A 13,400-nucleotide genomic window follows, 5' to 3' on the forward strand; every position below is an offset into this window, starting at 1 on the left:
GGAACCCACCACAGCCCTAGGCAGCCAATTCTGCTGTTGAATTACATTTAAAGTGAAGACGTTTTCCCTAATGTCCAGCCAGTACCTCCCCTCCAGTGGTTTAAACGTATTTTTTCAAGTCCTATCCTCTGTTGCCAATAAGAACAGCTCACTTCCCTCCCCTAAGTGACAGCCTTTTAAATGCTTAAAGAGAGCAATCATGGCCGTTTCCACACGGCTTACCTTATTCTGCAAAACAGCGAAATCTCGTGTGAAATCTCGCGAGAAGACGCTGTTATCGCGCGAGAAGATGTGATAACAGCGTCTTCTCGTGAGATTTCAGGCGAGATTTCGTGTGAGATTTTGCTATTTTGCAGAATAAGGTAAGCCACGTGGAAACAGCCCAGGTCTCCCTTCAGCCATCTCTTCTCCAAACTGAACATTCTCAGGTCCCTCAGAGCAGAACCACAAGTGACAAAAGGCACAGATTGGACACTTGTCCGCTTCCCTCAAGTTTTGATGGGAAATGTAGGCATCCTGGTCTCGCAGCTTCGCTCTCTGACTGCTGTCCAATGGACTTTTCAACTGTCATTTGTCCAACTTTCCGCCAAGCTGCCTACATTTCCCATCAAAACTTGAGGGAAGCTGACAAGTGTCCAATCTGTGCCTTTTGTCACTTGTGGTTCTGCTCTCAGTCTTTCCTGGTAGGATCATCCTGGTTGCTCTCCTCTGCACTCATTCCAATTTATCCAAATCCTTTTTGAAGTGAATTCGCAAGGGAGAAATCATATTATAAACTTGTAAAAAAACCCAGACAAATTGGAAAAGCCAAACATTCAAGATTGAACCAGTTCGCATATGATGCAGGTAGAGAAGAAGCAAGACATGAAGAGCCTTGAATCTCCTGTGTTTCGCCCGCTCCTCAGAAGGACAACTTGGGCATCTTTTTGTCCTTGCAAGAAGGTATGCAATATCCTGCTGCAGAAGAGGAAGATGGGGTGTGGCTCAGTGTCAGAGCATCTGTTTAGCAGGCAGAAGGTCCACGGTTCAATCTCTAAGACCTTCTCAAGGGTTGAGAAAGACTTTTCTTTCTTGGAGATACACACCCTAATCAGAATACAGACTACTGAGCAGATGGACCAATGGTTTGGCTCAATAGACACATCCGTATATGTTCACAGAGACATCTTTTCTCCATATGTGGTTATGGCCTGATTATAATTCTCAATTTGCAGATGGGTAACTGAGACAAAGGTACCATGCTTATGAAACCACCAGCGATTTCCTTAACTAAGCTGGATTGCAATCTACATCTTTTGGGTCAACAACTAACGCAGAGCAATCCTAAACAGCATTATATCCTTCTAAGCCGACTGACTTCAAAGGTCTTTGGAAAGTATAACATTGGCTGTTCCCACACGGCTTACTTGATTCTGCAAAATAGCAAAATCTCGCACAAAATCTCATGAGAAGATGCTGTTATCGCGCGAGAAGACACAATAACAGCGTCTTCTCGTGAGTTTTCGCTATTTTGCAGAATAAGGTAAGCCGTGTGGAAACAGACTATGTTTAGGATTAACTGGTCTGTATTGTGAAAGTTAATGCTCAAACTGGGAGATGCTCTGGTTCTGCAGTGGGCAATGAAAAAAAGACATTCAGACAATGTAGAAACTGACACCTTGTTTCTTTTCCTCAGATTCGTTGATGATAAATTCTAAGGATATCCGTTGGGTTGGAGCCTGGTGGCTTGGAATATTGATATGTGGAGCTGCCAGCTTTTTGGCCTCTTTGCCTTTCTGGTTCCTGCCTCGCTCTTTGCCAAAAGAAGGAGGAGAAAGAAACATTCAGGCGATGCCGAGTGACATCTATGCGATCACCCAAGATAACCACGTTAAAACAGAGGGACGAACGCAACCACCACTGAAAGTTTTGTCAGCAGTAAAAGGTGGACTAAAGAAGCCTTGAGCTTCTGGCTCTCTTTTTCTGGTTCTTTGTGAGCTTTGGAGATTTCAGCCCGATGAAACGAATTTCGCACTGTTAAGAAGTTGGCTGAAATTCAACATCAGCATTTTCCTTTTGAATTACAAATTTCATATTTGATTAAAGGATACTAAAAAAAAAAAAGGAAACTTGGGGTGCAGTCCCACAAAAGTGAGGTATTTCCCCCCAATGATTTAAATACCTGCTTAAACCTTTGGAACAATTTGGACTTTAAAAGGCTTAATTTGGGCTTGATCCAGAGCCGTATTATTCATAAGGCTGATTAGGCTGAAGCCTAGGGGCTCCGTAGGGACTAGGGGCCCGTCAATTATTTTTTTTTGCTGAAGCACACCCCCACATAAATTACAGTTAATTGATTCTCTTATATAACCTCTGTTAATAAGATAATTAACTGCTTCCTTATTGAAGTGAAAAAAATCATCAGTGGTTTGGCTGTGAATCAGCACTCTAGTGGGTTGAATCCCACTACTGCCTTGAGCTCAGTAGGTGGCCTTGGGTAAGGCACTCCTCTCAGCCCCAGCTCCCCAGCTGTATTGTGAGGATAATAATAACACTAACTTGTTCAGCACTCTGGGTGAGGCAGTAATCTGTCTAGAAGAGTGGTGTATAAGCACAGGTATTATTGCTGCTGCTGTTGTTATTAAAACAATTATCCATAAATTATATATATATATATATTTAATAAATAATAAACAAATTATTCACTCCAAAATACTACAGTATTGAACAATTATACCCCCAAAATGTGCTTTCCTGGCGAGTTCTACTCATGCAATAAAAATATTTTTAAAATTGTGAATTTTTCAGGAGACCCTCAAAATGGATATAGGGCTATGTACTGCGGTCTAGTACCTACCGTACCAGGGTCAGGCTGTCAGCTGTAGTGGGGTGAAAGATTGAAGTGCCAGAGGGGGCTTGAAATACCTGAAACCCTAGGGACCCAGCCATGGGTTAATACAGTCCTGGCTCGATTGTGTCCTTAAATCTTTGAACACGTTGATGAAGTTGCACTCAAGAAAGTAGAAAATTGTTCATTTGAAAACTTTTATATCTTTGGGTTCTGCCCCACCCCCACCAAATTACGTGTTACATTTTCCTCGAGGATGGCCTAGATTTCCCAGGCATACGTGGGCCCAATTTGGGTTAGGAGCATTGCACCTGGAGAAAGGAGGCTTAGACCGTCCTCCTACCTCATTTTGTCAATTTAAAATGGCCCTGAGTGGTGCTTTTTGCCATGTTGAGGAAACAAGAGATGTAGCTCATCATCTCAGTGGGGACAAGTAGTACACCCCAGGGTAGAGTTGCCAGGCCCAAGCTGGGAAATTCCAGGAGATTCAGGGAGTGGAGCTTGGAGAGGGCGGGGTTTATGGAGGGGAGGGACCTCGGTGGGGTATAATGCCACAGAGTCCAAAGCAGCCATTTTCTCCAGGAGAATTGCTCTCTGTGGACTGGAGATCAGTTGGAATTCCAGATCTCTGGGCCCCACCAGGAGGCTGGTAATCCTAGGGCTTAGGGCCATCTGGCCTAGGGCCACATTCCTGCTCTAAATCAGGCTCATGTGTACCAGGGAAGTGTAGAAATTCAAAAACGTTCTTTTCCATCCAACCTGGGGACATAATATGTTGTTAGGCCTAAATGTCTAATTACACTCCCACAATTAGGAATGGGTAGGGCTTTTTTTCTGGGAAAAGAGGTGGCGGAACTCAGTGGGTTGCCCTCGGAGAAAATGGTCACATGGCTGGTGGCCCTGCCCCCTGATCTCTGGACAGAGGGGAGTTTAGATTGCCCTCCGCGCCGCTGAGCGGTGCGGAGGGCAATCTAAACTTCCCTCTGTCCAGAGATCAGGGGGCGGGGCCACCAGCCATGTGACCATTTTCAAGAGGTTCCAGAACCCCGTTCCCCCGTGTTCCCCCTGAAAAAAAGCCCTGGGAATGGGAAAGAAACCTTACAATTTAAATAATATAAATTAGCATCAGCTCTAGGGAAAACAGACATTGAGAAGATGTAAATCTTTTCTTTCTAGATTTCTTCCTCACTGTGAAGAAACTCCTTGGAAATGTTGTCTTCATGGTCTTTTTGCTTCTCAACGTCCTACAATACAATGTTATTGTTGGCTCAACTAGTTATGAACCGAAGTATATGGAGCAGCAATTTAACATATCTGTTTCAAATGCCATCTTTTTTATTGGTATGTAAACCTCTTTGTTCTTGTTGCTTTTATTTTCCTGGGGAATTGACTTTGAGGGTGGGGTGGGAGCCCCTGTTTAGAAATCAAATGATGGTCCCATGGATTGTATATCATGGATGTATTTTTTGATTTTTAAAAAAAATTTCAGACGTATGTAAGCTTCAGCAAGGGTTAGGGTTAAGCATGAGCCAGGAAACCGTACCCTCGGACAGGAGTCCCCAACATGGTGCCCATGGTTGCCATGGCACCCACTGACACCTTTGCTGGCACCTGCAAAGTGTTTTTAGAAAGTGGGCAGGGTTTCTGATTATCCCTTGGAGACCTGATTGGCTGTGCAGATTTTTTTTTAAAGTTACCTCAGCAGAGCTGTCACAACTGTACAAGAATCTTCACTGCATGACTGAAGAGAAGCTGAATTCATGCAAGAAATTATTTTTAAACAATATGCTCATTTTGAAAGGCATCTTATTCAACAGAGCTTCTGACTGAAATGCTGAAGAGTGATGGTTAGAGCTATTAGAATGCCTACAAGCCCCAATAGTTTGTGTTTGTCTCTGCATTTGGTTGTTGTGGATTTTCCGGGCTGTATTGCCGTGGTCTTGGCCAAGAGCACGGCAATACAGCCCGGAAAATCCACAACAACCATTGTTCTCCGCCCGTGAAAGCCTTCGACAATATATCGTCTCTGCCTTTTGTTGTAGCCATTTTATGGATGGCTCAGCCTCTTGTGGCAGCCATTTTGTGGCTGTGCCCACCAACTTGTGGCAAAATCTCAAAAGTGCCAGCAGGCTTAAAATGGTTGGGGACCCCTGCCCTAGTACTTAAAAGTGATACATAGGATGATCAAGGTAGCCAAATGGAGCCCAGGAGTCCTGTTTGGTTATCTATGGCTCATTGGATGATCTTTTTAAAATGCCTGTCTAGGTTTTTGCAAAAAATGGGGAGGAGCACTCTAGTATGTCTGGCAGACTACAATACACAGTTTAAGTTTGATTCAGTGAGTCAAAAGGTGCAGGGGCTTTCCCCATGTGTATTGGCTGGGCTGGGGCTGCATTGGAGTTGCTAGCCTCCGGGTAAGGTCTGAGTTTTCCCAGAATTAAAACTAGGGCTGCCAGCTCTGGAAATTTGTGGGTGGAGCCTGGGGAGGGCAGTTTGGAGAGGAGAAGGAGTTCGGATGGGATGTGAGAGCCCACCATCTGAAACGGTCATTTGCTCCATGGGAGCGGATCTCTGTAGTCAGGAGCTCACTTGTAATTCCAGAAGAATTCCAGGCTCCACCTGCAGGTTAGCAATCCTAAAATATGCTCAGAGACTTCATTCATAACACTTTGTTGTATACGTTCTGATGGAAAGACACAGGGTTGGATGTTACAAACTGCCAGCCGGAGATCCTTGTAATGGTGGGACTTTCCTTGCTGTTCCCCCAACACTAGTTACTATGGTTGCCAGGTGTCTGGTTTTCCACCAGATAGTCTGGTTTTTTCCGTGTAAAGAATTTTTATTAGGTGAGATTATTAATATACAACTTTCAAATAACATTATCTTTCCCCCCCACCCTTTCCCTCCCCCCCTTTTTCCAGGACTTCCAACAGCTTTCCAACCCTATATCCTAATCTATTCCCAATCTGTCCCCTTTTTCTATGACTCCTTATCTCATGTTTACTTACTCTTTTATTCAACTAAGCCCTATCTATTAACTTCAGAATTATTTTTATAAACTTGAAATCTATTGTCTATTACTTTATATTAGCTCCACATATATTTAAATTTAAGCGAACAGTCGGATAAAATATCTACTTTAATAATTCTAACAATATCTATTAACTCTAAATCCACTTACATTTGGGCTAACAATTAGCTAATACTTCACTTCATATGGTAAAGACTCTATCTCTTCTAATAGAAAAGCCATTCTAATAATTTTCAAATTGCCATAGTTCCCCCTTCACATCCCACTTCTTTTCTAAATATGTTTTCAATCTTCCCCAGTCCGTAAAAAATTCCGCTGGATTCTGATCTCTCAGCTTCCTTGTCATTTTGTCCATTTCCGCCATGTACGGCAATTTATGCATCCAATCTTCAATAGTTGGTATTTCTTGCACTTTCCATTTTTGCGCATATAAAAGTCTTGCTGCCGTCGTCATATAAAATAGTATTGTTCGGTATTGAGTAGGAACATCTTCCATACTTAAGTTAAATAGCGATAGTTCTGGGTTCTTCTTTATTTGAATCTGCAATATCTCATTTATTACTTCTATAATATCTCCCCAGAACTGTCTGGCTATTTCACATGTCCACCACATATGATACAATGATCCTTCATGCTTTTTACATTTCCAGCATTTATCTGACATATTAGCATTTCCAAGCGCAATCTTCTTTGGCGTTAAATACCATCTATAGATCATTTTATAAACATTCTTTTTAATACTGGTACAAGTTGAAATCTTCAGTGTAGTTTTCCATAAATGTTCCCATGATTCCATTGTTATTTCTTTATGGCAATTAATTGCCCACTTCACCATCTGTACTTTGACCGTCTCATCCTCTGTATACCACTTCAAAAGTATTTTATAAATGTTAGATATCTTCTTTTTGCTTTCTTGTAGTATAATCTCTTCCAATTCTGAGTTTTCCCATTTAATTCCTTCTTTTGAACAATCCAAATTATAAAGATCTCTGGTCTGTCTATATTGGAACCATCCATAACAAGAAGATAACTCTTCCTCCGATTTAATTCTTATCATTTTTTGTTCCATAATCAATATCTCTTTGTATGGTAAACATTGTTCTTCGTTGTAGATAGCTCTCGGATCAATCACTTCAAACAGTACCACCCAGGAGGGGATGCCTTCACCCAGATATTTTTTATATTTTTTCCAGATCTTGAAGAGGCTCCTTCTGATATAGTGATGCAAAAACATAGAATCAGCTTTTATTTTATCCTGCCATAAGTAGGCATGCCATCCAAACAACTTCTTATAACCTTCCAATGTTAAGAGCTTGCGATCTTTCAGTGACATCCACTCTTTTAACCAAACTAGACATATTGCTTCATGGTATAATCTAATATTCGGCAACTGCAGTCCACCTCTTTCTTTAGCGTCACACAAAACTTTCATTTTTACTCGTGGTTTCTTGCCTGCCCACACAAAGTCAGAGATCTTCCTCTGCCATTTTTCAAATTGTTTAGTGTCTCTAATGATTGGAATTGTTTGTAATAAAAACATGATCCATGGTAACAAATTCATCTTAACTGCCGCTATTGTTCCCAGCCATGACAGATTTAATTTATTCCATTTAATCATATCTCTATCAATCTGTTGCCATAGCTTTTCGTAATTATTCTTAAATAAATCAATATTCTTTGCAGTTAGCTCAATTCCAAGATATTTAACTTTATGTATTACTTCACAATCGGTAATTTCCATTAATTCTTGCTGCTTTTGTTTAGTCATATTCTTACATAGTATCTTTGATTTCTTCTTATTAACATAAAATCCAGCCAGATCTCCGAACTCTTTTATCTTAACAAGCAACTTTGGCATATTTTGTATTGGATCTTCCACTATGACCATCACATCATCTCCAAAAACTCTAACCTTGTAGGTAAATTCTTTGATCTTTATGCCTCTTATGGCCTCATCTTCTTGTATTTGAATCAGTAACAATTCCAAAATCAAAATGAACAACAATGGAGATAATGGGCACCCCTGTCTTGTAACTTTTCTTATTTCCAATCTTTTTGTTAGCTCATCATTTACTACAATTGTCGCACATTGGTCTCTATATATTGCTTTTACTGCTTGAATAAAGTCTTTTCCCATTTGCAACCTTTCCATTGTGGCAAACATAAAATTTCAGTTCAAATTGTCAAAAGCTTTTTCTGCATCCACAAAGAAGAAACCAACTTCCCTTTCACAATGTTTATCATAGTATTCTATAGCATTTACTACAGTTCTCAAATTGTCTCAGATTTGCCTGTTTGGAAGGAACCCTGCTTGCTCTTCTGTAATAATCTCAACTAGCCAGTCCTTTAATCTCTCCGCCAAGATTTTTGCAAAAATTTTGTAATCATTATTTAACAATGAAATAGGTCAATAATTCTTGACATTACTTAAATCTTGATTTTATTTTGGAATCAATGATATATTGGCCTCATTCCAAGACTCTGGTATCTTTTGTCCTTTTAAAATTCCATTCATTACCTCTTTCAGAAAAGGTGCCAGTTCATTTTCCAATGATTTGTAGAATCTAGCCATAATTCCATCTGGACCTGGTGCCTTCCCTAACTTAGTCGACCGAATAGCCTCTTTTATTTCCATCTCCGTTATTTCTGCATTTAATTTTTCCTTCAATTTTTCTGATAATATTGGTAAGTTGATCTTATTCAGATATTGGTCAATAGTATCCAAATCCACTTCTTTTCTTTGATACAACTTTGCATAATACTTAAAAAAGGCTCTACTTATGGCCAGTTGGTCTATTAACGTCTTGCCGTCCTCTTGAATCTTAGTTATTACTTTTTTCTCCCTTTTCTTTTTCAATTGCCACGCTAAATATTTCCCAGGTTTATTCGCGCCTTCGAATGATTTTTGATTCAATTTTTTCAATTCCCACTCTAATTCTTTATTGTTCATTACTCTCAACTGTTCTTGCAGAATTTTTATTTCTTGATACAACCTCTTCTTCCCTGGTCTTTTCTTTAATTGTAACTCCTTGGCCTTTATCTTTTCCATAATTTCTTGCTTTTTTTCTTCTTTTCTCCTCTTGTCTCTTGCATTTAAATCCATTAAAGTTCCTCTAATTACTGCTTTGTAGGTATCCCATACTTTGTCAGTCGAAACAGTCGAGAGAATTTGGTCTCTCTTTGTAGTAGCATTATATTATCTTCTGATTGCAGCAGATCTTCATTTATCCTCCATCCTCATCTTTTGATGCTTTTCCCAAATTTCCACATTACTGGGTTATGATCTGAGCCTACCTTAGGCATTACTTCCGCCTCTTTAGTCCATACCGCCAGATCTTTAGAGGCCCAGATCATATCAATTCTTGATAGTGTCGAGTGCCTCGCCGAGTAAAACGTGTATTGTTTTATTTTAAGGTTACTTCTTCTCCAAACATCCTCCAAATTTTCCTGATCTTTAATTCCAAAAAAGGATTTTGGCAAAAGTCCTCTTTTTTTATGAGCGCCTTTCGGTTTTTTATCATCATCCAAATTTGTTACTCCATTAAAATCACCTGCCAGAATTATTTGAGCATATGTCAGTTGGTTCTGTAGATCTTTTAAAAAGTTCTCTTTAGCACCATTCGGTGCATAAATCCCAATCAAAAGTATTTTCTTTGTATTCCAAATTATTTCCACTGCTATATATCTAGCTTCCGGATCATTTAAAATCACTTTCGGTTGCAGCTCATCTTTAATATATAAAACAACTCCTCTTTTTTTCTGCTTTGACGCCGCTGCAAATTCTTTCCCCAATTTAGCAAATTTTAAATATTTCACATCCTGTTTCCTAATATGTGTATCCTGCAAACAAATTATATTACAATGTTGTTTAGATAGCCAGTGGAAAGTAGTTTTATGTTTCGAAGGTGAATTTAATCCGTTTACATTCCAAGATATAATTTTGCACTCCATAATCAAATTTTAGATCTTTTGGGTAAGTCTTTTTCATAGTCCTTTATAAACATTTCCATCTCCTGTCCAGATCTGAGTATTCTTCTAGTCTCACGAAATTCAAAGCTCAATCCTTCTGGTATTTCCCATCTATATCTGATGTTCAATTCTTTCAGCATTTGTACTAGTTCTCTGTATTTCTTCCTCTCCAACAAAACCCCCCTAGGGAGTTCCTTCATTATTCTCACTCTTTTTCCATCAATTTCCAGAGGGTTTTGAAATTGCTTGCTCACAATCTCTTCTCTTGTTCTTTTCGTTGTAAATTGGACTATTATATCCCTTGGTAGATTTTTTTGTGCTGCATATTTTGAGTTGATTCTGTATGTCACATCCAGAAAGGCTGCCACTTCCTCCAGTTCCTTATTCAAAAATTCTGCTAGTACTTCTGAAATCTGCTTTTGGGTTGATTTCCCTTCCACTTCCGGGACTCCGCGAAATCTAAGTTGTTTTTCCATATGTTTACATTCCACCACGGCCATTCTCTCTTTCAAACCCTTGGTTTCTATCTTGTGTGATATAGCCAACTTATCAGTTTAATCTTCCACTATTTTAACTTTCTGCTGTGTCAATTGTAGTTCTTTCTTGACCTCATCAATATTTTTAACCAGCTCCACCATCTCTGATTTAAAAGTCTCTTTGAGCTCCTTAATATCTTTCACAATCTCTTGCATCATATGTTTGATCTCCTTGTTTCCCTCTGCAACTTTTTTATCCAAACTGTCCAACGCCGTTTGCCATTCTTTCTTCGACATCATGGGGCTTGCCTTGCCTCGCTCCCATGAGTCTGCTCTTTTCCTTAACTCCGTGGCGTGGCTGATTTACTTTTCTCACTTTAAGCGTCAAATTTTAACAAAGTCTTTTAAAAATTTGCAGTCCTAGCATCCAAAATGTCGGGCGTCTTTTCTCTATGGTTTTTACTTGAAGTTTATGCCCTTTCCCTTATCCAAAATGTCCTACTTCCGCCCAATTTGAGGTCAAGCTCTTTCCCTCCTTAAAAATGGTGCACGTCCTCTTCCGGTTCTTCAGAGGCCGCTTCCAGCCAGTCTTTCTATCGCACTGACGCACTTCTGGTTTCTCTTCTCGACATAGCGTTTCTCGCGATATTTCAACTTTCTCACACTTCATTATCTCTTACAAGCTGCAGGTATGTAAACAATAATCTATTTTCTGCATTAGCTCCTCTCTAAAAAATTCTTTTTTCTCAGTTACTTTGCCGGAATATTCACAGTAAGTTTTTAAGTCTTTTGCAATTTTTATCTTCTAATTTGATTCAGTTTCTTTTACCATTTTTCTTCTCACATAAAGAGATAGCAATCTTTACCTTATTAAATCTTCTTTATGGGTTGTAGTCGCTGTTTCAGTAGTTACAATAGTCCAGTTTTCCCAGTTTGATGCTGAAGCTTGGGTACGGAGGTCTTAAGCCAAAAGCTTGACTCCAGAGCTACTGTAGAGATCTTTGCAACCCGTCTATGAGCGGGGTCTAAAGGCTGGGTAGGTTATCGTTGCGTAGATCCCCCCCCCCACAGCCGAGACCCTCACACTCTCGGGGTCTTGAGCGTACTTGCCTGTTCTCCGCCTGAGAACAGGGGGCTACAGGCAGTTGGCACCCCACTAGCCCTCACAAAAAGCAGCACGGACAGCCCAGCTCCCTGAGCTGCATCAGCCCTCCATGAACTCCAAGCCGGAAGTCCAGACAGTCTGTTTTTTTGTTGGACTATCTGGTGGAAACAGAGTAAAAAATGAACACCTGCGTGCAGGGCTGGCCAGCCAGCCCAGCCTGCTGCACACCTGGGAAGTGGCCAGCTGTCCTGGCCTCTTGTGGGCCAGCGATAGCATCAGTCTTGAAGTGACGTTATCATGCTAGGGCCAAGTGTGCACGTGTGCGCTATGCGTGCACGCAAAAGAATTTTTTTGAAGTGGCAGGCCCCCATCTGGTTTTTAGTGGCAAGCCACCTGGAAATCTTATCACTTACCTATACCAAGCCACCTTTTCAAGTATATTTCGTTTGCTGCTTGATTTGGAAGATTTAATTGTTTGTTGATATGTCAATATGTTTATGACATCTATATTTTACCTCTTTATCTGTGCAACTAATTAGTGGGCTTCAGCCCTCCACTACATCTGTTGCATAATATGCATTCCACATTCATATGAATTTCTGCATTCATTCCGCTATTCAAGCGGCTCATGAGAAAAATGTTTTTTTTTTAAAGACACATATATCTGCATCTTTACCCCTCCAATTTAATTATGGAAGCTGTCCAAGCTATGGTTGCCAACTCCATCTCAGCAGGAATGTGGTGCCGTACAGTCTGCCTTCTGAAGTTGCCATTTCCTCCAGGCACTGATCTCCGCAGTTTGGAGATGAGTCGTAATTCTGGAAAAAGCCCAGGCCTCACCTGCAGGCTGGGGAACAAGCCAGGTTTAAGCAAGGAAGCCAAGTTCACATATCCCCTAGTTAAGACTAATGGGGGCTAATAAACCAGCTTCATGTCATGGTCTGACATTCTTAGTTACAGATTATTTACCATGCTCTCATGCTTGCCGTTTGTTAAGGATTCGTTTGGGATGCCCTCTCCCGGTTTGTCTCCGCCTGTGCGAATGTGCTGGTGTTTCCTTTCCTTTGCAGGCATCGTTCTTCTGCCCTTTGCAACCGTGGGGATGTTCTTAGGAAGTTTTCTCATCAAGAGGTTCAAGATGGGCATAAAAGGGATGGCAAAATTTGCGTGCATCACCTTTGCGGTCTCCTACTGCTTCAACCTGCTTTACTTCATAGCCAACTGTGAACCACTCCAGGTGGCTGGTTTGACTGTCAACTACGCCGGGTTTGTGATCTCATTCGGTGTGGAGGTTGATGGGGAGAAGATTCCACCTATATACAGGGGTCATTTCGTACAAAAAGAGCTGGAGGAACTCATTAGCATAACTCATTAGCATATGCAACACCCCTTGACATCACCAGAAGTGTGTCATTCCCATAACTGATTTGCATATGCCACACCCCCTGGCATCACCTATCTTGGCTGTTTTGGACCCAATCCTGGCCATTCAGGGCCAAGATTGGGCCCAAAATTGCAAAAAGGGGCTGAAAATGGCTGAAAAGGGGCCCAAAGTGCTCAGGATCGGGCTGCTGCTGAGTGGGAGAGTGATTCACCACCCGTCAGAGGCCATTTCGGCCCCAATCCAGGCTAAAACGGGCCCAAAATGGCCGAGAGTCAAGTGGGTGGGGCCACCTGACATGTGACCTCTTTGGGGAACTTCCGGAACTGTTCAAGTTTCCCCTTGAAATGAGCCCTGCCTATATATCTAAAAGCCATGTGTGCCTCCTCATTCTGAGATTTCTTGCCCCTTCTCCTCACCCCCCTGTATACAAATCATTATTTTTCTGAAACCTTGCTGATTGTCTGTAATTGATGGAAACCTCCACCCTAGCGCTCACTGGGCCTGTTGTGCAGATTTTTCAATCCACAACGAGTTGGTTCTTAGATACATAGATGGAATCGAAGGATAAATGAAGATGAAATCTCAGGAAAATGTTAACTTCAGTGCCT

At 41.0% G+C, this 13,400-nt stretch overlaps 1 protein-coding gene across 3 annotated transcripts in view; it reads left to right on the forward strand.

Annotated features, from left to right (window-relative positions):
* The window catches only part of LOC129335960 (solute carrier organic anion transporter family member 1A2-like), a 47,773-nt gene that overhangs the window by 22,428 nt on the left and 11,945 nt on the right, over positions 1–13,400 (forward strand). For all 3 annotated transcript variants that reach the window (XM_054988874.1, XM_054988873.1, XM_054988875.1), the window contains 3 exons: positions 1,676–1,924; positions 4,004–4,168; positions 12,479–12,674. In XM_054988874.1, the coding sequence (XP_054844849.1) occupies positions 1,676–1,924; positions 4,004–4,168; positions 12,479–12,674 (610 nt within the window). The remainder of the gene's footprint in view (positions 1–1,675; positions 1,925–4,003; positions 4,169–12,478; positions 12,675–13,400) is intronic.

The sequence above is a fragment of the Eublepharis macularius genome, chromosome 9, assembly GCF_028583425.1.
Source record: "Eublepharis macularius isolate TG4126 chromosome 9, MPM_Emac_v1.0, whole genome shotgun sequence".
Lineage (NCBI taxonomy): Eukaryota > Metazoa > Chordata > Lepidosauria > Squamata > Eublepharidae > Eublepharis > Eublepharis macularius.